The sequence below is a fragment of the Hakea prostrata genome, chromosome 10 (genome assembly GCF_041222555.1).
Source record: "Hakea prostrata isolate BN-2017 chromosome 10, UWA_Hpros_2, whole genome shotgun sequence".
Lineage (NCBI taxonomy): Eukaryota > Viridiplantae > Streptophyta > Magnoliopsida > Proteales > Proteaceae > Hakea > Hakea prostrata.
The window spans coordinates 48,962,696-48,988,196 of record NC_142609.1 but is presented as its reverse complement, the minus strand read 5'-3'; the positions used below and the strand labels follow the sequence as shown (position 1 = coordinate 48,988,196).

At 36.4% G+C, this 25,501-nt stretch overlaps 3 protein-coding genes, 1 non-coding gene and 2 pseudogenes across 5 annotated transcripts; 3 read left to right on the top strand and 3 right to left on the bottom strand.

The window, feature by feature from the left end:
* Positions 1 to 1,093: 1,093 nt before the first annotated feature.
* LOC149003690 (uncharacterized) lies at positions 1,094 to 4,910 on the bottom strand (annotated as a pseudogene). The gene is made up of 7 exons (XR_016170428.1): positions 3,601 to 4,910; positions 2,858 to 3,023; positions 2,713 to 2,763; positions 2,434 to 2,616; positions 2,191 to 2,287; positions 1,468 to 2,089; positions 1,094 to 1,393 (listed from the first exon to the last, which is right to left on the bottom strand). The product of XR_016170428.1 is annotated as an uncharacterized LOC149003690 (transcript).
* A 4,073-nt stretch (positions 4,911 to 8,983) lies between these two features.
* LOC149003689 (uncharacterized) lies at positions 8,984 to 9,604 on the bottom strand. The gene has a single exon (XM_089138846.1). The coding sequence runs from the start codon at positions 9,602 to 9,604 to the stop codon at positions 8,984 to 8,986; it is 621 nt and encodes a 206-aa protein (XP_088994972.1).
* Positions 9,605 to 10,243: 639 nt separating this feature from the next.
* TRNAT-CGU (transfer RNA threonine (anticodon CGU)) lies at positions 10,244 to 10,315 on the top strand. Its single transcript has one exon. It is a non-coding gene; the product is annotated as a tRNA-Thr (tRNA).
* A 2,926-nt stretch (positions 10,316 to 13,241) lies between these two features.
* LOC149003687 (uncharacterized) lies at positions 13,242 to 16,696 on the top strand. The gene is made up of 3 exons (XM_089137039.1): positions 13,242 to 13,785; positions 14,728 to 14,957; positions 15,940 to 16,696. Exons 1-3 carry the CDS (start codon positions 13,419 to 13,421, stop codon positions 16,216 to 16,218), a joined length of 876 nt encoding a protein of 291 aa, XP_088993165.1. The 5' UTR covers positions 13,242 to 13,418; the 3' UTR covers positions 16,219 to 16,696.
* A 972-nt stretch (positions 16,697 to 17,668) lies between these two features.
* On the top strand, positions 17,669 to 21,205 carry LOC149003686 (uncharacterized). The gene is made up of 3 exons (XM_089137038.1): positions 17,669 to 18,390; positions 20,284 to 20,513; positions 20,610 to 21,205. Exons 1-3 carry the CDS (start codon positions 18,051 to 18,053, stop codon positions 20,886 to 20,888), a joined length of 849 nt encoding a protein of 282 aa, XP_088993164.1. The 5' UTR covers positions 17,669 to 18,050; the 3' UTR covers positions 20,889 to 21,205.
* A 287-nt stretch (positions 21,206 to 21,492) lies between these two features.
* LOC149003685 (G-type lectin S-receptor-like serine/threonine-protein kinase LECRK3) lies at positions 21,493 to 24,909 on the bottom strand (annotated as a pseudogene).
* Between the last annotated feature and the right edge of the window lie 592 nt (positions 24,910 to 25,501).

Genomic DNA, 25,501 nt, shown 5'->3' with positions numbered 1-25,501 from the left:
GAGGTTCAACATGCATAACAATGAGATTCAAGACCAAGGAATTATGCATCATTAGTAGTATGTTGCATCTATTTAGTCATAATCAGGGTTTTAAGGCTTGAGAATCAGATTGGTGAATCCACTAGCATCAGTCCTGATTGTTATCGACCAGACCCAACCCCTTTCCATCTTTGATTTCACATGTTAAACTACTGAGTTCTCAGAATACATTATACTTCATTTCTTACCTTCTGTAATGAATTGTTTCTGTTGCAATTGTCATCAGCTAAGGAAAATCGAGATGAAGAAGAAATTATTTCCTTGAAGAAGGGAAGAGGGAGGTACAGGGAGAACATGAAAGGGGTAATGAAATATAACAAAAATGAAAAGACAACAAAAGAGGTGGTCATGAAAACCATGAAACACAGTGGAGATGCAACGATGAAAGACGGAAACAGAGAAGTGAAGATGATTAAGTCAGTGGATTGTGGAGAAGAATTTAGCCAAACGACACTACTTGGGCGCTCCTTAAGGCGAGCAAGGAGCAGCCGCCTCAATATTGATGTCGACACCACTCCATCAATGGCTGCTGAACCAAAGAGCTGCAATTGACCCACTGAGTGAGTCATTCACCTGGTTTTGGATCCAAAATTTGGAAATGGTAATCAGAAAAAGGTTTTAGAATGCAAAGCCCAGTTTGAGAACAGTGATAACAGTTTGGAACTGGCATGACCCATTTCAAACTTGCATTTCATCATAAATTTGGTGTTGATGGTGTGGATTTTCGAATTGTTAATATTGGTAAATGAAACTTCTTTATTGGTATTTTGGTAAATGGAACTTTTTATTTGCTACTAGTCGTGATGTCTTCAGAGGTTATCTTTTTGTTATTTGCTCCTGGCCTTAATGTCTTCAAGGATAGTCCTTTCCTCATAAAACAAACCTTTTTTTTTTCTTTTCTTTTTTCTCCTCTTATTTCCCTACCTATAACTAATAACCTAAATAGGCAGCAATGGAAACCATTTTGTTGCATTTCCAACCAAATGGACGATATGCCTCATTTACCAAAAAAGGAAAGAAAGTAGCATACCTCAAGAATTCTCACATGCTCCAACTAGAAACCTCTCCATCCAGCAGACTGAGCAGGTTTGCTTTCCGTGCTCTTTGACTCACTATACTGATGGGAGCTTTTCCTTGGACCAGGAGTACTGGAGCTCTGAGAGCTGGCAGGGATTGCTTTGAAACTGAGTTTCAAAACCACAGGTTTGAGAGCTGGAACTCTTAAAAGGCAGAGACTTGGGCTCCTCGGGAAATGCTTGCCAAGGCTTGGAGTCTGGGTCACCTTTCTGGAACTCCCTTTCAGTTCCCTCAATATTCTTCCTCTGCTGTGGTAGGAGTTAATAGAACACAGTAACTGTTAGAACGTACAGATTTATGACTAATCCTTAAAACAAAATAGCAATGGCAGTCATACATCTGAGAACGTACCAGAGGAGAGGTAGAGTGCCAACTTCCAGGAGAATTTTCGGTTCTTTGAAGCATCTTTATTGGGGAACAAAGTTCTAGCAGCCAGAGCTTGTTTCGACTCCTGAATATCTCGCTGTTGAGAACAGAAACTATAAGACAACTTTTCATATTTGGACAATATTTCAGCTTTCTCAATACTGGCCTTCTTCAACTGCTCTTTCTGCATACCCAATTCAGCTTCAAGTGCTTCTTCCTTGCCCAATTTCTTATTATTACTTGCAGAGTCAAGTTTTCCGGTATCAAATTCAGCTACAAAGGTGTTGAACACTTCATTCTGAGAAGTTGCTATATTCTTCGACTCTGATGATCTTTTACCTTCAGAACCAGGGCAATGATTCTCTGGAATCCACTTGTCATGCTCTGATGTGCTTTGGCTGGCTGCTTCTTGATTAGAAGCGGGCCTACCACGCGAGTCTTCAGTGTGTAGGGACCAGAATGCACCTAAATGTCCTTCCTGTCCACCTGCCTCGCATGGGAGCGATGCAGGTAATACATTCTGAATTTCCTCCCTGGATGGAGGTGGGGGATGGAAGACTCCTACGAGGCATCAGAGGAGCTATGTTTGCAGAATTCGGGATGCTCACTGGAAACAATAGAAAGAATCAAAACTATCAGAACTGCAAGCAAATCATAAGTAATATTCCATTTGCATAGCTCCTCTGATCTTTGGAAATACTTCCTCACCATCAGCGTGACCAGTTTGCAGATGCCTGTCTGGGGCTCTTTCTGGTAGTGACTTCCGCAACTCCATAGGTACTTGCTCATTAACATGAAACCAGACCTTCACCCCCCCCAAAAAAAAACCAAAAGAGTATCAGCAAGCAGAACAATTCCGGTTGTATCTAAGACTAACACAGACATCAAGAGCCTATAACTAACCTAAACCTACATCATAGAGATAAATGTCCAATCAAGCAAAGACCTTGCCTGTGTGATGTCCGCTCTGGCATCTGGATGTGCTTGAAGCGTCGCCCTGATTAGGTCTGTAAGGGACGAAGTGAATTTTGGTAATTCTGGGATGCGGTAGTTCCCATTTAAAATTTGCAGCTTTGACTCTCCATCAAATGCTGATTTGAAGTAGCAAATCTGGTAAATAAGGCATCCAAGAGCCTGCAGTGAGTCAAATTAATTCAGTTCATTTCTCCACAAAAGTTTTAATTTACAGGGACTGAAAAAGTTCCTACTGCTAATAGATATTCGACTTACCCAGATGTCTACCTTCTCATTTATTACTTCTTAACAAAATACATCCGACATCTGAGATCCATCAAAAAGAGAATGATATAGAGTGATCATTTTCATCAACTGGATCATATTAAGTTATTCAGAGCAGAATGGTTATTCTTTTGACCTCAGAAGCCCTATAGGCTGATGTTGGATGCTTCCTGATGTTGTCTTCTTCTATTCTCATTTCTTGTGGCTTTTCAAATCGCTTGTGATAGGTTGATGTGCTACCCAAATCGCACAACTTCCATTTACCATCACGCCCTAAAAGAAGATTCTCAGCTTTCAAGTCTCTGAAGAATAATGAGAAGAAAGCCACTCAAATAATTTTTTTCAGAAAAACAAATTCAAAATAAGAAACTTAAAAGAGGAGAATAAGCAAAGAGGGTGAAGCCAGAAACTTAATGCATTTATCTACATTCTTATCTTTCTCAGCTCATTAAATATTTATTAAGAAGAAAGATGAGTTAATTATGCAGATACCTAGATCAATATTAGATTTAAATATGTACCAGAGCTCTCTTTTAAGCAGTTGTACTCATGGGTGAAGGAAGGTGGAGGGAGAATGTAAAACAAATAAATATGACTTCCAGATCAAGCACTCTAAAACACTACTGTTGGTTACATAATCTAGAAACCAAATAGGAGACTGATCTTCTTCACATCTAACATAGTTGGCCGAGGTCTTGTGTATGCATGTGATGAAAAGGGCAACAAATACTCACTTCACAACATGTACTCTTCCTGATTCTTAAATATGATAAACCTTCAACATTGCCAAACCTCCAATAAAGATGACCTTGATAGACCATCAGTTAAGTAAAAAATCATCATATTTCTTTTCAAAGGGATTAAGAAAGCATAAATTACCAGTGAGCACTGGGTGGGGATTGGCAGTGCATCGCAAATACAGCATTGCATACATCCCTGAAAATTGAGAGTATTTGTTTCTCCTCAAAATAACCCTCTCCTCTGTTCTTGATCACATTAACCAGAGATTTTTCACAAAATTCCATAAACAAGAAGAACTTCCTTTGTCCTCCCCATATCCAAGATTGTATGAGCATGAAGAGTAATGACATTTGGATGTCCTGTAAGCAATTTCATCACTGAGATCTCCTTCATTACCAACTCCAGGGACTCCTCATCATTATATTTGATGTGCTTCAAGGCATACTGCTTTTATGCCTAAACAACATCTTGAGAAAAGTAAACACTAGAGAATCCCCCCTTCAGCGATAACATTCCGGACGTGAACTTTCAGATTACTAATATCAATTAATTGTATGGCCTTCTAAACAGTTTGTTCCTTCCAAGTGAATGGCTTGAACATCCACATCGTAAAACTGCAAAAGTAATATAGACAATGCCCTGTTTTCAAGATGAGCCAGTTAAATATCCAAGCACTTAATACGACATAAATAAAAGCAGAAATGTGACCATCTGAAGCTCCACAGTTTACCATGCAAAGATCAAAACTCTGTTGCATAAAGTATGGATTGAAGCTATGTGATGGAGCATCTCTGGAAAGGACATCAGATTCTCATTCTTTCAGAGCTTCCCACTAAGATTTTCCTTTTCGTAGTTAAAGTCCACTGTTAAGTACTACATACAGATCAAAGCATCTTGCAAAAACTGAAACTTTGATGTGTGCAAACCACATAAACAAGTTTATTTTACAAGAAATGCGCCTCAGGTTGGGTCATGTATATGCTGGGTTTCGTTTATTTTTTTCCTCCATAGAAAATGGCCACCTTGTGTGCCTAAATTATGGCACAAGGTAGGAATAAGCAATTTACTTCATTATATTTGCTATCCTTTTACTTTAAGTTGTCTAGTTAGTCTTAAACTCTCTCATCTATGTGTGAGCTATTTCCTTTCAAAATTGCAGCCCATTTGAGTTATTGCTATTTATTTATTATTTATAAATAGTTTTGCGATTTTGGCTCCATACTATTCATGGTTAAAAGAATTAAGCTTTGCTTCAATAAAATTCTGAAAAGAGATTCAGTATAGGATACATCCTACCCCCATGGAGAGATAAAGTAGGAAAATTAGGAAAAGTTTAAAAATTCTCCTCCTCGTGCCTCTGTGTTTGCAAAGACTTCCCAATAGCCCGAGTATCCCCCGTCACAATGATTTATCGAAAAAAAGAGAGACAAATTCCCGGGCATCCAGCCCTTGTGCTAGACAGGCATTTAACAGTGGTAAGAAATCGACCCACAAATCCATGCCACAAATTCAAGAGGTCCTCCACCTAACACAACAAATCTTATGTACAGATTATATCTTCATGCATAATCTCCAATTCCTACAGCTGTCTTGATATTTTCGAATTCATGCATGTTAAAATGAAACGTAAATCACACATTTAATGGATAGCTACGGTTAACAATTGAGTTTCATAGGACAAATGATCCATCTTGATGGTATGAGAATCGGAGTGAAGGGGATAACATGAGACAGTCGGTGCGCTAGGTTTGGCACCATTTTGTTCGCCCTGCCTGTTTTTGTTTAGACAGGGCCTTGCCCTGTTCGATTTGTATCCCCCTTCTCTCTCTCTCTTTCATTCATTTATTCATCCCCAACAAACAATCTAGTTTTAATTTTGGAAGGGACATCAAGCTTCCAAGGTAACTTTATGATCACATTTCTGCCAACAACAACAACAGTCGTAATCTTATCACATATGAGATTTCTGCCAGAGTTCTTTAAATAACAATAGTGATAATGATAAATACATAAAAAAGCCTAAAACTGAGCTATTCACAGGTCTACCATGCATTATAACTCCTCCCTTACTGTAGTATTTACATATCCATAATAACGTATAATCGTTCGAAGTTCATCAATGAAGCAAAACAAATAGGCATTGGAATTCTCGCAGAGGAAGACGGATTTCAAAACACAAGTTCTCAAAAAATAAGAAAAATATAATCCTTTCTTTCTGTAATCCACAAGACCAAGATCAATGTACTTAGCAGTAACTCAAATCTGACAAGAACTAACCAGCCAAATCTCAGATCGTCGTCTCTGGACGAAAATTAAGGACAAAATATTGCAAGAGAAGGAAAAAAAGAAAAAAACGATAGAACAAGTACCTGAAGGATTCGATGATCGGCTAAGGGCGAGGGAATGAAACTAGCAGCTAATAGAAGAACTTTGTTGAGTAGAAAAGCATTTCCTGAAATCTCAGGAGGCAGGTTCAGGGTTTAAGAACCCGGAGGCGGAACGGATCCGGACCATATCAGGATCCATTCAAATTTGGGTTGAGTTCGATTATAATACCCGTTTGGATCGATCCAATCCGCCTACCCGTGTTTTCTGTGTATCACTTTTTCCTTTTTTTTTTTTTTTTTTGGGGTATATTTTTGTATCATTTTCCTGTCACTAAACAAATGTATTAATCTTCGGACACCCATGGTTTCTCTATTGGACACACAAGGGTAGAGTCAGGATTCAACATTAAAGAATTATAATAATTTTTCTAACCATTATCTTTATTCTTAAAATTAAGGTAGCACGACCACGTTCAACGGAGGCCTTTAGATGCTCCTATAAGAAAAAATAATCTAAATTAAAGGACCTTGGAAAGCTAGAGGTAAATTTAAGATAATCTTAAGAAGGTTGGTGGAAAATAATATGTATATTATAGGCCTTGTATCTAGTATGGCTTCAAACAGGGTTGATTGAAGGGCAATAATTCATATAGTTGATCCCCTTTTAGTTGTGAAAATGCTTATTAATATTGTTGTTTTTGTTTTTATTTTTAAGTTTTTTTCTCCTACAAGTGGGGACCAAATATTTACATAAACAAAGGACAAAATGACTAAAAAACAAAGAAAATGGCCTAAACAGAAAAAGGGGGGGGGGGGGTTTAGCCAGGCCTTAGGGTAGCTCTGCTTTGCTGGTGTTTGATTGCAAGGAGAATGAGAAATGAGAGTCAAAGAGATGAAAGAAAGTGGAATGAAGTGAAAGCAATTGCTTTTTCCTTTTACGTCATTGGCTGGAAGTTGAATAAATTGGAATTTATTTTAACAAATTATTTGGTTGCAAAGTTGATATAAAATTAATTTAAAATTAATCAATTCTATTGTTGTAGTATACTATTATATTAGACTCGTAATACTTTCTTCCAAAAAAAAAAAAAAAAAGATTCCTAGTGCAGTGTATTGCATTGAAAACATCACATATCTTGTTGATAGACATATATACAATCGCACAATATTAATGATTGCATTTGTAAACATGCATGCACATTCACGTCCATATGCTCATCTTGCATAATCACATGAATGGTTTCGTCATTTAACGTTTGTTGTTTTGGGCTTGTGAGGTTACAAGGCTGAGGTACAAATAGGTTTGCTTTCAATGAAGATTAAATGAAGATAAAAAGTCGAAAGCCAAAGTCCTCTCAATTTTTAATTTACCTGTGTTTCTTATGAGTAAATTTAAATTACATTTTCATTTAAAATGTGAAAATGATTCTATTTAAAAAATTAATACCTTAACAACCAAAATTCACTTTACATCAAAATATTTGCATTTCGTGTGAAACCAAAAGAACTGATAGGAATTTGAGAGTTGATGATGAATCTAGAATCCATCATAGTGTTGCTTCTCTTTTTTTTTTGGTAGAATAGTGTTGCTTCTCTTCATGCACCCTAAATACACAAGGGTGTCATTCAGAAATTCCCTTGGTTATATGCAAGACCCTTTGATTCAGAAAATTAACTACATGCTTAGTACTTGTGTGATTAATTTTTAAGTTCTTCCAAGTGTTCCCCCATGTGTAGACTAGAGACACAGGAGTCTTTAGAGCGACCCTATGAGTTTTCTGGTTTATCTGAGCTGAAACATATAAGATACCAAAGGTACATATCTGTCAAAATTTTAACTTTCAAATTTGAATGACAGGGGAAGTGCTCAACCAAGTATGACACCAGAACCCATCTGGGTAAGAGAAAAATCCAATCAAGAAGCTTCATTCAATCACTTTATCATAAAGCCATAAATGAAGAACAAGGAGACTAAAGCAACCCAGTTTCCTTGTAACAAAGCTTGATTTCTCTCCTATAAAGCAGTAAAAGAAACTGAGAATAAAGGAAACAAACACAAGAGACAGTGGGAGAAACAAAAGAAACATCTTTAGTGTCTCTTCGCCTTCAAACAATCCCAAAAAAGCACTATTGACTGGTCTAACCTCCATGACCAGATCAAAACTTCCCCTTTGTGGTTTAGTACACCAGATTGAACTTTAAAACAAACAGATTTAAACGATCATCACTGTGGGTAAAGAAAATCTGTTTCCATAAAATTCTGAAACCTGGAATAATAATCAATGATCAATCATATATATCAGAAAGATTGTGGGAAAGGCAAGGGAAGACCAGTTCCAACTAAATGAAGCAATCGTAGTGTGCGATTCTCCTCAAGATTTGCTTATACAATTTCAATATTCGTGTTTGTACTCAATAATAGTTTTAAGGGTTGTGAGGGGGTTGCTTAGCTTATTCAACCACTTCATATGAAAATTATTGTACTAAGAAACAGAGTATAGAGACTATTTCCAATCTGATCATTCCTTGATGAATTATAAATGTATTATTGGTCTCTAATGACCTAAATATGTAACTGAGGATGACATGAGGGAGCAGTTAGTCTTATGTCTGTATGATACCTCATAATGCATGCCTTGATTATGTGAACTACATCATCAATTGGCAAACCTCCCTCATTCATTCTAAAGAGTTCCCTTTTCTGGTTTCAAATTTGAATTGCATATGAAAAAGAGAAGGAATGACTTTGTCACAAAATAAACATCTACGATGTTCGAATCGTTGCACACCTCATGTGTGTGTTCGTGAGAATGTGATTAAAAGGTTTTAAAAAAAATGAAATGATTAGTGGGGTAAAATTGTTTTGTTTAACAATCTTTATGCTTAAAGTCTCTGGTTTAAAAGCTAAGAGAACAAATGATTAGAATGTGTAAGCTAAGAAGAAGAAGAAGAAGGACAAGATTTGTTAAAAGTTCAACTAATTCATTGAAGTGGCTTGGAAGAACATTCAACAATTGAACTTAAATCTGCAAATTTTGTGAGACCCATAAAAACTTCTTTCTAACCCATCAAGGGGAAAGATAAATGGACAACAAAAAACCAAAAACCCAACCTATAACCAATTTGTGAACCACCAATGAGATACAGTAAGGAGAAAGTGAGAAACAGAGGAACAGAGTTCCTCTCTCATGCTGTCAAATGCTTCTAGCCATCATTTCATGGTATCTCCTGTAGGACTCTTGCTTCTCTAACCTAAACTTCTCATGACAAGTTGCGATGAACTTGGCGGCGAGTCGATCAATTTCGTCGACTTCTACATCAACTGCTGAACTCTCAGGGACCTTCTCTTCCAGCCAATTGAGGTAACCTGATAGTTGTGACTCTGTTCCATCTTCACAGTACTTCTCACCAGCTGCTGGGAAAACAGAGTCCCAAGTTGCATCATAGTAGGAATGGCTAGCACTGAAGCCATCCATAGAATGCTGCTTGGTCACAGGCATGGGTATGGGTCTCACATGAGAAGAACACCAGGGGTAGTGTGCTTCAATTGAACCAAACAGCTTCTTCATCATCTTCTTGTTCTTCAAACTCTTATTGATGCTTTCAATGTAGTAGTCTGGTTTGTTCTCCTTGAGAAGTTCAATGAGCTTGGATTTGGCTTTGGTTAGTGCACAGACAAGTCTGCAAAAATGTCTGAAGATATGAAAATGAATAAGAGTCTTCATTTTCATGGAATTTTGATCTGGGTATGAAAGGGTCTTCACAGAGAAATGGTTGAGGAACTGAAGAGGTTTTAGATATGATGGGCCAACCATTTTCTCTGTACAAGGTAGTGTTACTGCTCAAAGGATCCTATATAAAGGGTCAGGTTACTGAATTGCCCTTGGGTTTTGGACAAATCACCATTTCTGAGCCTTATGGGTTTGTGAATTGTGACTTGTTCAAAGCTTTCTTTGTTGTGTACACTGTACAAACTCTGCTTCTTTACCTGCTGGTGTTTCTCACATGACAAGGACTAGAGCCTTTTAAACTGGCTAAGGGTTTGTTTGTTTGAAGCAATCAAACACTATTTTTCAGTTTAAATGACCAATTTTTCATTTGGTCGGGTTGTGTCGGGTAAAAGCAGGCTCTGATATTGAGATCCAGTTAGGCCTTGGTATGCAACAAATACTAAGGGACAGAAAAGAGTGGGCCCCAAGGAACCAGGCTAGGTTGGACCAGGTCAAGCTTTACTGTGTTACTGGGCTTGGGCTCAGTTTGGGGTGGGTAGGTGATGTTGAATTTCCATGCTCAAAAATCAAGACAGTGGGTTTGAAGTCAGATAGGTGGAACCGGTCCAATTCAAAATAGAACTGACTATGAGGAGTTACTATCACATAAAATCCAAACGTTTGTTAGGTAAAGTTTCACCAAGGATAAGGTTAAAATTTTAAAAATGCCAACTTGAATCCGCAGCTTCCATAGCATAGTGGTAGTGCGTTCGCTTCGTAAGCGAAAGGTCGCGAGTTCGATCCTCGCTGGGAGCTATTTTGTGTGGATTTCTGTCCCCTCTTTTATTTTGGACCTCGAATTTGTATTTTTTATTTTTACTTTTATTAGTAATTTTAACAATATTTATGTAGATTTTATTGTTCGATGTTAGTACATTTAATATCTCTAGAATTTGGTGGAATTGCTCTCCCTATTTTGTGTTAAACAACTTTTTCACTGTTTCTATGGATTTTCACTTAGAGAGTTTTATATAAGCTTATTTCTGAAAGAAAAAAAAAAAAATTTCACGTGAAAGTGTTTTGTATATCTTGTACAGAACCATCAAAGATTGGATCTCCCATTTCAACTCGTATAGAAGAAATTGAATCTTCTATTGTGGCGATTGTCTTCTATTTTTTTGGAATCTTAAAAATAAAATTAATTTGATTATTTATTAAAAGAAAGTTGGATTGAGTAATACTAGTACTTTTTATTGACTTGATCAAGAGTTTGAATATTCCTATGGGCCTATGGTATATCCCTATATGTAATAATTACCGTTCTCTATTATAAAAAGCTACTAATTTAAAAAAAAAAAAAATAAATTGAATAAGGATAAACCTTTTACTATAATAAAGAGTTAGGTTTGAACGGAAGGTGGGTTCTCTATCATGTGAATGATGGTTTTTTTGTTTTTTTATGTTTATTTTTTTTAGGGTGGCGAAAAGCAAATTTTGTATCCCTACCTGTTTGGTAGTGTTAGGCTTTTTTTTTCTCCTTTTTAAGAATTTGTCAATTTTCCATTACCTAATTTTGGTTTGTACAGGAGCTCATTGGGTTAGGGTTAGAATATTAAATTTTTTTTTGAAATAGATTACTTTTTCAGTTCTTACTACATGTAAGCTGGAGATTAGCCTACTTTTAGCATGTTACAGGCTTTTTTTTTCTTCTTTATTTTCTTTTTACTACCTTCGTTCTGAACTAAATGGCAAAGATCCAAATTACAAAACTTAGCAAGCCAAGTTATGAAGTAGGCCAGTTAACTCTTTTAGGTAAGGGGTTAGCACAGTTGTTAGTTCCTTGTAAGGAAGAAGAAAAAGATAAAAAAAGAAGAGAAAAAAAAAAAAAACTTGTAATCTAAGAATTTGAAGGCTAGGAATTTTGTGTCCCGAAAAATGTTGTTGATGCAAATCACGACATCCAACTCCCCCTTGGTTATTCTCTTCGAAGACTGATCAACCTTGGCTTCAACCCAATCAAAGCCTTCATTCAAGTACTGCAGAAGACCTTTCTACAACACAAGCATGTTATAAGTGTTAGAAAATGTACAATAATTGAGTTTGCATCCTGCAAAAGAAATTTGGTGTAATGCACTTGATATTCTAGTTTCTTACCTGCTCCCATGAAAATTGATTGACAATTCTAACTAAAAGGAAAATCGATTAACACTAAAAGTGTTATTCTTTGATACTCATGAACCTGTTGATCATTTTAATTATTTAGCACCAGTCGTTGGCTTACAACAATGTTTCTGTGCTATCAGTGATGTAACTACTAACTACAAGCATTCTTTCATAATGCTTCTTTAATTGAGGCATCTTTGGCGAATGGTATTTACTAACCCTTATTTTGGGAAGTGCTTTGTAGGATTCATGGTTTTTTTTTTTCTTTCCACAATTACATCCTCAAAGGAAGCTTTGTTGTCCGCAATGGTCGAACCATGACCTCTCCACCGAGAAGTATGGATCATATCATTTTATCAACCCTGCATTGACATGATTCATGGTTTATTTGCTCTAGACATGGTTGATAACTATGTTGAGACATTTTTTTGGTATGTAATCAGATTTGGTTCTTATATACATGAAATATAGGCTGACACCTAAGTCGACATATTTGGTACCATTGGTTCTAATTTGTTGACTTAGATATTGATAAGATAAATGCCAACTCTAATAGGATCGAGTTGGGTTTGATATTTTTAAATCCATGACGCTAAATCTTGAATGCCTTGCATTATCCTGAATTTAGTCATGAAAATAAAACAACTCATAACTCCATATTATTGCCTCCTATTTTTTGAAAATTTTCTATAGGTTGATAAAATCAAAGTCTAGTCATGTAAAACGCTCAATCATATTCAACCTTCATTCTAATTCAGATTTGAATTTTAAGCTTAAGCTCTATCTAGGCATAGGATAAGTAAGGATGGATATGGGCTATTAGAAATAAACCTTTAAACTAATACATGAAGTTTGTCATTTAGAATGTGTTTACATGTTTGGTTGTAAATGTGCCTCTATATATATATATATATATATATATATATATATATATATATATATATATATATATATATATATATATATATATATATATATATATATATATATTTTTTATATATATATATATATATATATATATATATGTGGGTAAAAACCTCTTCAATGCCACCATAATTTCCTTCCCATGGCAAAAGATACATATGGCACCTACTTGCACCAAAAAAATATGGCACCTACATCTTTTTGGTAGAGCTAACTACAATTCGTGGAAGACACTAAGATGGTATTTACATTACAAAACGAATTGATGTACATTGGATCGGGTCTGGGTTGGAGTTAGAGTGAATTCTTTTGTTTTTTAATTTTTGGGTACTGAGATTCACCCGCTCAGACCAAATATGAGATAGTTGTTATATAATTTAAATATTAGGTGAATCTTTACCAAAAAAAAAAAAAAAAAAAAAAGGTAAACCTTTGTCTATGGACCCAAGAAGATTCTAGCCTTAACCTCTTACTTGAGTTTTTTTTGGGTAAGCAGTGACATAGTGCCCCCCACTACGTAATGTTTGACTTTTTATCGAATGTGACCTATGGAAGCATTAGCCCTGTGCACTACCAGCTTAGGCATTGACCCCATCAGCGGAGCCGCACTAGAGGCCTACTACAATCTATGCCTACTACAATCTACAGAAACAGATAATACTCATGCCTAGTGCAAAGAGCACACAATTGTCCAATGCAAGATACAGATGAACAGATTGATTGGTAGATGTCACAACTCCAAAACACACAGCTATCTTTCTATATATATTCCCTAATTGGTTTCTCGCCGTAACTAAAGAAATCGTTTCAGAATCCAGAAGAAGAAACAGGAATGAGAGACAACGGAAGGGAAAAAAATCTGGAACCATCGTGGAATCGATTAGAAGGCAAAGTAGTGATGGTAACCGGAGCTTCTTCCGGATTAGGGCGAGAGTTCAGCTTGAATCTCGCCAAAGCAGGCTGTTACATTCTCGCCGCAGCTCGGAGGAAGGATCGGTTGAAATCTCTGTGCGATGAAATCAATCAAATGAACGCCGAAGAAGATGATTCCAGATCCAAATCTTCTCCAGAAAAAATCAGAGCTGTTGCGGTTGAGCTCGACGTAAGCGCTGCGGGTCCTGCAATCGACGCCTCTGTGCAGATTGCTTGGGATGCATTTGGCAGGATCGATGTCTTAATTAATTCCGCCGGAGTCAGAGGTAAGCCTAATTCTCCTTTCCAATCCGGATCTCTCTTCTATGGATTTCTCTCGAGAATCATTTTTGTTACTTGTTTTGATAAGAATTCTTTTTGTTGCATAGATCTGGAATCATTCGTTGATTTCTGTTAGAATTCAAATGAAATGATGTATTTGTTTTTTGATCACCAGAAATGGTGTGTTTATGGTAATACTGTGAGCCAGACCTAGTTCCATTATCTGAGAAAAAGAAAACATAATAATGCAAATTGTAGAAACAAATTTCAGGAACGGAGTATTATTTCGCTGAGAGGAGTACAGAGTACTGTAGTGCTTTCCCTTATCCAAAATATTAAAAAATGCAGTGTTTTTTCACATAATAATTTAGGGATAATTTATTATATCGCAGGAAAGGTTGAGGTTAAAAATCTGGTGGGATGCTGCTTTTATCTCATTAAAAAAAAAATTATAAAAAAAAAAGGAAAATGTGTTGATGAGATTTTGAAGTTACGGATTTATTTTGAGTCTGTGTTTTTTATCCGAAAAAAATCTTCTACTGTTCACAGCAGTGCACTCTCTATGCCAAATAAAAGATTGAGATTAGTAGGTCCAACAATAATTATGCAGATTATATTGTTCGTATTTTTTTTTTGTATAAAGACCATTTAATATCTCTAGAATTTTGACATATATATATTTTTTCTCAATCACTTTATTAACCAATGTCCCACGAATTTTATGTTAAAACTCTTTCATTGCGGCCATGGATTTTCACCTAGAGAGTTTTATATAAGTTTACTTTTGAAAAATAAAATGTAAAATAAATGAGAAATTAATGTTGAGTATAATATAAAAAATAGAAGGTGGGTTGGGGGAAAGAACCAAGTCTTGCTTTTTCGCCTTCCACTTCAGTTTTATTGGTAGGTTTTAATAACATCTATTCTCTATTTGATGTATGTGCTAGGTACGGTGAATTCCTCACTGGATTTGTCCGAAGAGGAATGGAATAATACTGTTCGAACCGACATGACTGGCTCTTGGTTAGTAACAAAATCTGTTGGTCGTCGAATCCGTGAAAATGGTTTGGGAGGATCGGTTATATTTATTTCATCCATTAGTGGTATTCAGCGTGGAGAGTTACCAGGAGGAATTGCCTATGGAGCAGCAAAGGCTGGTCTAAACGCCATGACTAAGGTAAACAATATCATTTAATTAATCATGCATTTGGTTCATCACGTGTTTGTGGATCTAGAATTTTTTTTTTCTTCCGGATATGAGGTTCATCCGGACCAGCTTATGCACACCATGATTACATTCTCAAGGGAGCTTTTATATAATTAATGCCGCAAAATGTGTGTGAACCCAAGACCTCCCCTAGGGAGGTTGGGCCTTTAACCGCTTTACTAACCCATCATTGGCTGGATCTAGATCCTTTGCGACCAAAGGTGGGGTTTTTTTAATCACAACTATCAGATTGATAAGTTATTGATTTTAGAATGTGCACTATTTGACGACTTGGAAATAATGCATACATGTGGCATTTATCTAACGACCCAATGGATTGGACAAAGAGGATTTGTGTATCCTGTTTGTCCATATCACAATTTTATCTTCTGTAAAACAAAGGCAGTTGAGTGATCGTTTCTCGCTCTCGTGTCTAAAAAAAGGGGGGGGGATCATATTGATCAATCCCTTGTAAGGTGAAATTCGTACCCCCATTGTTATGTGTCTAATGAGAGTCCAATTTGGTGTATAGATGCTAGATTGGGCGAATCTACTATAGAATAGGTTAAAGGGTTTAATTTAGTTCGTTCCATCAACATTGAAGTTTTTGACGTATTGGTCTCATACATAACATTTGGTGTTAGAGCCAAACAACACATCAAGAGGCTGATGAAATGAATTAAGTCAAACCTTTAACCTATCTCATATTAGGCTGAATCAATCTAACACAATACACCAAATTAGATCCCATTAGGCACATAGCCGCCTACACCCCGATGATGCCAATACTATGCTCTCATTTGACCTTGGAGGCAGGGCACCATGCTTCCACACAGAGATCAGTGACTAAACTTTAAAAAAAAAAACCACATAAATGGAAGAAGTTGGGTTTCTTTCTTTCCATTTACGTTGGAGACAAATAAACTTTTATAGTTGTTTTGCTTGGACACAGATTATGGCTATAGAATTGGGGCAGCACAAGATCAGAGTGAACTCAATAGCTCCTGGGTTATTTAAGTCAGAGATCACAGCAGGACTTATGGAGAAAGGTTGGCTTGACACTGTGGCTTCAAAGACTGTACCGTTGAGAAAATTTGGCACAGTCGATCCAGCATTGACATCTCTTATTCGATATTTGATTCATGACTCCTCTAGCTATGTCACAGGCAACGTATTTATTGCTGACGCAGGGAATACTCTTCCGGGTTTCCCCATTTTCTCCTCCCTTTAGTGTTATCTCTTTCTCTCCCTGTTTTCATACAAATAAATTTAAATTTGGGGTAGATGCTTGTTTTTTCCTTTCTCTTTTTTCCTTTTAGCAATGGAATTCTTCAGTGTTATTGACATCCTGAGAGCATTACATACAAGAATTAAATTCAAACACTCCCCTAGTGGTGTCTGGTATTATTTTTCTTATCCAAGTGTAAAACTCACTTAGAAGTTCCAACAATGCATACCAAAGGAAACTCTAAAGTATTTAGAAATGAAATTTGACATTTAACTATCTATTGATTGTCCTATCTATCCTGTCCAACAATTGGAGTTCTTATATCACCTTGGGGCTTATTCAATAATTTTAACAATCTGTTGGAGTAGCTAATCAGATGGAACCCTACTTTGTTGGAGTAGCTAATCCCTTGCTTGATTGTTAAGTTCAACTTAATCTAGAGTCTACAAAAAAATCAAGTTTATTAATGTGGTGAAGTTTAGGGTTTAGGGTTTAGGGCGGAGGGGTGTCAAATGGCTGCTTCTTACATCTATAAGATGGATCATAGTAATTAAATCTTCAATTCAGACTTAGTGTTTCAATCGCTACTTACCTAAGCATGCCTAGCAATCTTAATGTTTTTGAAGTAGATTAACTAAACGATATTCAGAAAAAAAGTCTAGAAAGAATCTCCAACATTGGTAGAGAAAGGTAAGATTTAGCAGGACAACCCCTATCTTAAGCCATGGGAGATGTGTACTAATTGTAAGGGATCCATTAATCTTAATTAAAAAAGAAAGAAGAAATCAAAGTCTCAACATGAGGATACCATCATATGAAACATAAGATAAAAAAAAATTTAAAATAAAAAACCATTCCATCTAATCAAAGCTTTTGTCATATTTAATTTAAAATTACTTGGCTGCATTTAGGTATAATATGAGTCATGAAATTAAAGATGTGTTGACACACCAAACTTTTGTGGTCCCACATGGTTGTTGGGCATGCAAACGGCATGTGTTATATTCATACCATCGCTACCCTTTACTCTTAGTCTTTTTCTTCTTGACATGACACCGTCACCAACTTGGTAGGTAGGTGTTTTAAAGAACAAAAAATTTCTTCAGTGCTGTAATTAATGCACAACACCTGTAACGAAACTTGATTTCTATCGTCCATTTTTAAAAAGTGTATTTTTATACTTTTGAGAAACAGACGGTTGAGATCGAAATTTCGATTCTAACCGTTTGCAGCAATAAAGTCAAAATCGAAAAAACATTGTAAAATGGTAATCAATACGGTAGGAGAAGAAAACTAGTGATAATGACTTCAAGATTACAAAGTTTGAGAAGATGAAACTCAAGCACGGTGTTTTGTTAAGAAAGCAAAAGAAAACGACAGACATCTGTGTTATTTGTCTTAAATTTTTTTTTTTTTGGTGGGAGGCTTTAATCTTAATTGAGATGAGTTTTATCTGGTGTTGACCAAAAGAAAATTATAATTTTGATTGTCATGACTCATGCATTTGTTATGGACGTAGTAGAAAACACTAGCATCCGTTTTCTTATTATTAAAAATCTATTTTTTTTTGGATAAATATTAATAAAAATTTAAAAATCCACCATTTAACGTATGACCTCTATATCCACGGATCAACTCACACACGCATTGTCATTATAGGGTTAGAATAGTCATTTGGTGGTTCTTCTTCTTCTTTTTGCCCAAATTTGGCTCGTTTTTAAGCATTCAGTTTGAAGGCTTCCAATGTATTTATTGGGCGAGCAAAGTTTGGAGGATTGGCGCTTCACATTCGGTGTGGTTACAGCAGAAGTAGGATTTGATTGAGAGAGAAGAATATGGAAGATCAGGGAGGAGAGGGAGATATTGAGGTATGGAATCAATTGGAGGGGAAGGTAGTGATGGTAACGGGGGCATCTTCAGGGCTAGGGCACGAGTTCTGCGTGAATCTTGCAAAGGCAGGATGCAAAGTTATCGCTGCTGCTCGTAGAACAGATCGACTGAAGTCTCTCTGCGATGAAATCAACCAAATGTCGAACACTTCATCGACGGAAACTAGAGCTGTTGCCGTAGAACTCGATTTGGGTGCTTCAGGAGATGTGATCGATGCGTCTGTGCAGGTTGCGTGGGATGCTTTTGGCCGGATTGATGCCTTAATCAACACCGCCGGCGTTAGAGGTAAACACAATCGTCTCTCGTCTCTCTCTCTTCCTCTCTCGGTTTCCCGTACATTCTTGGATTTTCAGATCCGTATGAAGCGGTCTTGTCGACAACGCGGTGATGTTTTCTCTTTGATCCGGCATACTTGCACGTGATTTACTTGTGGTTTGTTTTTACACTTTTACTTTAGGGCACGTTTGCTTACAGGGATCTAAATGAGATTAGATTTCAAATCTATTCGGATTCATGATTTAAAAAATCTAACTGTTTGGTTACTCTCAAATATATCGAAGTTTGTGGAGTTCCATCAAGTTTCATCAATTATATGGTGGAATTCATGGATTTCACCCAATATCCTAGAATGACTTAATTCATTTTTTTAGGCAAAAAAAAAAGAAATCCCTTGATTTCATGAATCCATGGATGTTTTACAACCAAACATGTATAAATTTTAGATTCATGAATCCAGGGATTTGAAATCTTTGGATTTAGATAATCAAACACGGCCTTAGTTCATAGTATCGATACCATCAGCAAGCAATCGATGCCATATGGGTTTTAATATTTTTAGCGAATTTGCATTTACACTCTTTAGTCCTTCCTTATGTTGATAAACAACTACATTTGTTCCCCATTAAATTTATTCTATATGGTGTTTACATTTTATATAAACACCATATCCTTAATGCTAGAATAAGTGGTTCACCCATGATCTCTCCACTGAAAAATTTGAATCTTATCACTCTACTAACCCTGCAATAGCAGACTCAATATATATTATCTTTTCTGAGAGAGAAAATACTGTTTAATCTGTTTAACTAGTACATATATACTATTGCATAATATATATTGTATTTAGACAATTCTTGATATTACCCTTGTTCATTTTAATCCTGAAAAAAAATAAAAATGAAAGAAAAGCAAACGACCAACCAAAAATAATTGTCTTCCTAAAGAGAATTCATTGACTCGTGTATATACATATTTTTAAACTTACATTATAATTTTTTTTTGGTGAAAACTTTACATTAAGATTCATTGAAGATAAATATATCTTTTACATTCAAAAGTAGAGGTATTAAGCACGGGAGATGTTTGTAACAAAATAAATTTCAGAAGATATAAATATAATTATTCACAAACGTAGGAGCTGTAAATATAATTTACTGTTATTTTTTTTGGTAACCATAGATTTTTAGACTTTATTATCACTTATCTATATCATGCGGATAATACTATTGGCTCGATATTCATATCAACTAAGTCGTCTAAGTGTAAAACCGAAATTTGTCGCCCAGTATGAACTGTACAATACTTGATTCAGATCATATTTAAAATTTTAATTCAGATTTAGTTTTGAGGTTAAATCATTGGAATTGAACCCCATATCAAATATAGCAACACAAGTACTTTAGCAGCTATGGTATTTAACTTTTTCCTTTTTCCCCCTTTTGGTATAATCATTCACTTTGACCAAAAAAGGGTATAGTCATTCACTGCTCATAAATCTTTCATCTTTACTTGAAAGAAAATCTTCTAACAAGTAACAACTCAGGTCCTCATCAATAAAATTCGAATTGGAGTTGGGATCAAATTGAATTCAAGTAGGTTGGATTTGCATTTGGATCTAACTCTAAAATCAACTCAATTCTTGAAAGAAAGAATATTCAGGATTCATGTAGCATATCAGCTCTGTATTGTCAAGTATTAGGCCTGACCAACTTTTTTCAAGATTCTTGTGATAAATGTTGCAAGGGAGATTAACATCATTGTGCAGAATGGAGTCATATCCTATGAGAAATGAACTACATTATTGGAAAAAAAATTGGTCAATTGATTACATCTTGGTGTTTTCTTTTTCTATTTATCGTGGTCTGGTTGACATTTATTTTCCATTTAAACATGTCTTAGGTACTGTGAGTTCCCCGTTAGATTTGTCTGAAGAGGAATGGAATAGTACTATTAAAACTAACCTCACTGGTTCCTGGCAAGTAACAAAGGCTGTCGGCCGGCGTATTCGCACAAATGGCCTGAAAGGGTCAGTTGTTTTTATTACTTCTATCGGCGGAATTCAGCGTGGGGAGTTACCTGGAGGTACTGCTTATGTTGCCTCAAAGGCTGGTCTGATTTCCATGACCAAGGTAAGTTAGTTAGTACTATTTCATCCTACAAATTATATTAAGTGTTGGATTGGGAGGAAAGTGATACAATTTCTTTTGCTTTTTCTTTCTGAATAGATCATGGCTATAGAGTTGGGGCCTCTCAAAATGAGAGTTAATGCAATAGCTCCAGGGTTATTCAAGTCAGAAATCACAGCAGGGCTTTTGCAAAAAGATTGGCTCAACAATGTGGCTTTAAGGACTGTACCTCTAAGAAAATTTGGCACAATTGATCCAGCACTGACTTCACTTATCAGATATCTGATCCATGACTCTTCCAGCTATGTCTCAGGCAATGTGTTCATTGTTGACTCGGGGAACACTCTTCCTGGTTTTCCCATTTTCTCTTCCCTTTAGCTTTAATACTCCTGTCTCCCCCTCTTCTTTCTTTCTCTCTCTAAAATAAATAAATAAATAAATAAATAAATAAATAAATAAATTTCATTGACTTGTTTCTTCATTCTTTTGGCTTGTAGAATGTGGAATTGATGGTAAATGACTAAAAATTGGTGAACAGATAGATGCTATTAATTTTCAAAAGTGGAATTTCATTATCAATTACCATGCAATGCAATGTATGGAAAGATGGTTAGCTGACTCTTCACATCAAGGTTTGAGATTCTTATGATACACATTGGAAGAAGGATGTAGATGGTTTCCTTTGATTCTTTCTGTGTCATGAGAAAACAAAATAAATTGGAAGAAGAAAAAAGAAGAAAAGACTAGTTCTAACTTCTTCACAAAGAAGCCTTCAAAATGCGAAGCTCAACCTTCTCCATGGATTACAGTTAAAAGTGACAAACATTATGGTAAGTACTGGATTCAAGTCCTAAAACGGAGAAAAATTATATTACAAAATGGAGATCTAAATACCAACCCATACAACAAATGATACATAATGACAAAGCAGAGAAAGAGGAGTAGCTAGACATTACTCGCATGATGTAGAAACAGAGTGGTTTTAACTGTCAACAGCTGAGATGGAAAGATAAGGGTAAGGAGGCACAGAAACTTCAACAATTCCTTCTAGCATCTGCACAACCATTCTCATAGAGGGTCTCATTGATGGCTCTTCTTGGATACACCAAATTGCTACCCTCAGTAGCCTCTCTAACCTTCCCAAATCATTCGTTGCTTCAATATCATTCTCCACCAGAGCATCTAGCTTTCCTTCTCGGTAGCAATCATATGCCCAGTCAGTAAGAATTGCTCTCTCATCACCATCCGTTTCTTGTTCAACACTTTTCCTACAACAAATGATCTCCAATAGCATGACACCATAGCTATACACATCCACCTTAACTGTGATAGGCATGTGCCTGAACCACTCAGGTGCAACATAGCCTTTGGTCCCTCTAATGGCTGTGTTAGTTTGACTCTTACCAGTCATTAAAAGCTTGGCCAATCTGGCCAATCCGAAGTCAGAAATCCTTGCTGTATAACAGTCATCTAGAAGTATGTTTTGAGGCTTTATATCACAGTGGATTATCTGGCTACTGCACTCTTCATGCAAATACACAAGCCCTCTTGCAATACCTAAGCAGCTAGAAAAATTAAATTGAAAAACATCGAGCTACCTAATAGCACAGCTGCAACAACGCTGAAAGAACTTCTATTTTTCTCCTCTCCAGTGGCAACCGAGGGAGGCTGATGATCTCTCTGGGTGATATTACCTGCTGAGACTTTGACGAAACCCTTCACACTTATATCACTCCTCTGTCTTCCATTTCTAAGTGGTAAGGTCTTCTTCCAACAGTGACTACCATTGGAATTAGCAGCTGCACATTGACAATCATACAAGCAAGAATTTCGGCAATCTACTTCCGCACAAGGGTAAAGCCTTTGATAGCCTGACGAATGCGGCCAATCCATGTCACGCAACTCCTCCATTCTATATAAAATCTCAGCGGATTCCGATCCATTTCCATTGCATCCTTCTAGTATTAAGTCAGGTTTGCAGCCACTCAATGTGTTGTTTGGATCAACCAACGAATATTGAGTTGGGCATTCACAAACAGGTCGATTTTGCACAATTCTACAAATGCTGTTATAACCACAAACCCCTTCCCCAACATCCTGACTACTAAAAGGAACATATGTTGTCAGGCATAGACCAGACAATGGACCAACTTTCGTTGTCATTGCTACTCATTGAGGACTTTGGTCGCGCATATTGCGTGAAGACCCCATCGAAATCCATGGTTGCTCGGTGGTAATGGGTTTCAGTTGAGGGTATGCTCCAAACAGTGAGGTTCAATAACATGGCTCCTGTTATGTTACTAATATAAATGGTCGCTGTACTCTCATTGAAGACAACTTGATAACCAGTACCTTTAGTATTGCTTGCATAATAAGCAGCATAAGTGTAATCTGTTGGTAACTATTCAGTATTCATAACAAGAGTTCCACCGCTGTAAGCAGGCGGAGCTGGAACCTTCCTCTGGAGTAATTGGTTGGTTGTTGTCGAGAAGAAAGCGTGCTACCCAGTTCTAGTACCTGTTGAAGAGATGTAGCAAAAGAAACAGACATAGTGAGAAAGTTGCCATTTTCAGGCGGACGCAGACCCTCTCCACCCCGGCCAACTGTCCCCCATGCCCCCACTCCCTACCCTCACAAAGGGCCTGACACAAGCATGTTGTGGCACAGATGAGGACTGGCACTTGAGTGGAGAGGATCTGTCAATCTATCAAGTGTATTACAAACGGGAAATTTACGAGATCCATTTCTGACATGTGACAAGTGTCCCAACATTACATCAAATAGTGAAAATTCTTTTGCAGGTCACATCAATCAATGAATTTCTATCATTTGATGTGATGCAGGACACTTGTCACACATATCCTTGTAAGAAATGGAGTGATATTGGTCCGATGTGATTTGCCCCTACAAAAGTATCAGTGCATGCCTATGTTGCGTTTGTGGACTTAGTACACCGTCCTTGCTTGTACACTGCATTGCATTAACTTGTCCTATTAAGATTATGACAACTTATATATAGACTCCTTATGTTGGTAATCGAGTACATCTACTACTCTTGAAAAACAAAATCAATTAAAGATGCCCTTACTTTTAAGAATTGAAAGTTATAAATGGACAACTATGCTAAAATAGTAATGGATCATTTGTAATTGATTTTTTCCCCCAAGGAATAATAAATATAGTTGTTTGCAAACATAAGAAATCTATATATAATTTGCCCTTAAAATTAATAAACAACACCTAGTAATTAATTAGATTCGACTCTTGATTCCTGTGTGACTAAATAAACACACTTTCCTCACAAGAAATATAACCATCAAAGGTAAGGATTTGATCATCCTTGATCCTTAATGATATATGTAACACACTTAACCCACTATTTCTACTAAGTTAATATAAAACACTCTTTAAAAAAAAAAGGTAAATTGCACTGACACCTCAAAATGGAGGTTTCAAAGTTCTGACACCTCACTTTTTATTTGAAAAACACCGTCACCCCAATTCATTTAACACATAAATCCATTATGTTAGTAAAACAGTTAATCCACTGTTTATTTTTCTTCAATTTCAAAAAATATCCTTACCAAAATCTAAGGGAAAAAAAAAAATAGAACAACCAACAACAATGTCTTCATCAAATAACCTTCGTAGGCTTAAGAACGTCTTTTTCTTATTTTTTTGATAAATGAGAATAAGATTTATTAGAAGGGTATAATAATTTTTGCAATAATATAATTGATCATTCTAACATAATAAGATATGTTTTTCAAACAAAAAGTAGGCTGGAAGAGTTGAGCTTTAAAGCCTTCACTTTGTTAAAAAAAATAAAAAGAAACAAAAGAAAGATTCATTTCACTTAATTAAATCCATGAATATGAAAAACCTTTTATTTTTATTATATTAAAAATGATGCAACAATACCTGGGAAGGGAGGATGGTGTCACTAGGGTTTTCGAAGCTCTCCCATACACGAACAGAGTTGTCATCTACAAGGATGAAGTTGCCAGTGTCAAGCATTGCTGCATAGCTGGCGTTACCAACGGTACTGGATTGGCCACTCCATATCTCCTGACCATGAGGGCTGTTGAGCTGGAGGTTACCATCAAGGGTAAGCTGAACTTTTGATTCTCTAGGTGCTGGTTTATCTCCATTTGCATACCAAACTACAGTCTTTTCAGGTATTTTGTCATACCAAATAGCAAGCAAAAAGTCATCTTGATTGTTGATAGCTTGGAACCCAAATGCAAATTCCCCTGAAGGAGAGAGCCATGAAGAGTTTTCACTCCCTGCAGTGAGAGATGCGCCCAAGCTCACATTACTGTAAGTCTGAGCTGAAGCAGAGAAGGGGAAGAGGAAGAAGATGAAGAAGAAGTAAAATCAGAAGAAGATTGTGAACCATAGGAGCTGGCATGCATGAGCTTTTTTAATTATCTAGGTGAGGGAAACAATTGAAAACTGATGTCAGTACTACAGTATATAATAATGGGTTTCAACAACATTGCTCCATGTTAAATGGGCAACACTATGCTGTCAATAGTCAAGCTTGAAATCTCGACTGTCTACCTCCTTTTCAATCACTTGTGAGACGGTGGTCGAGATCCAAATCTTAACAACTGGATCCAAATCTTAACAACTGTTGGCAACCGGTGTCAGCATTCAAGTTTGCCCCATGATAATGAGCCCATAAAACATGAGTCAAGTAAGTCCAGTCAAGCAACTAGTCTAGATAACACGGTTAAACTTAAGTGCAAAATGCACAACATTATACTGTAAAGGGTCAAAATCGAAATCTCGATGTCTGTCTCGCTTTCAACCACTTGCAAGACAGACGAGTAAGATCGAAATCTCGGTTGAAATTTTAATTTTAATCGTTTACAATAGGACCAAATGACGTGAGTAAATAAAGTTAGTCAAGCCACTAGCCCTGATAACACGGGTCGACGGTTGAAGTGAATGAAATTACAAGTTCAGTCAAGCCACTTCATTGTCAT

Bases quoted from the DNA above. Each gene is read 5' to 3' on its own strand.
- LOC149003689 (XM_089138846.1), bottom strand. From the start codon at position 9,604: ATGGTTGGCCCATCATATCTAAAACCTCTTCAGTTCCTCAACCATTTC.
- LOC149003687 (XM_089137039.1), top strand. From the start codon at position 13,419: ATGAGAGACAACGGAAGGGAAAAAAATCTGGAACCATCGTGGAATCGA. The intron at 13,786-14,727 runs GTAAGCCTAATT...TGTATGTGCTAG, and splicing joins TAATTCCGCCGGAGTCAGAG to GTACGGTGAATTCCTCACTG. The intron at 14,958-15,939 runs GTAAACAATATC...GCTTGGACACAG, and splicing joins GTCTAAACGCCATGACTAAG to ATTATGGCTATAGAATTGGG.
- LOC149003686 (XM_089137038.1), top strand. From the start codon at position 18,051: ATGGAAGATCAGGGAGGAGAGGGAGATATTGAGGTATGGAATCAATTG. The intron at 18,391-20,283 runs GTAAACACAATC...AACATGTCTTAG, and splicing joins CAACACCGCCGGCGTTAGAG to GTACTGTGAGTTCCCCGTTA. The intron at 20,514-20,609 runs GTAAGTTAGTTA...CTTTCTGAATAG, and splicing joins GTCTGATTTCCATGACCAAG to ATCATGGCTATAGAGTTGGG.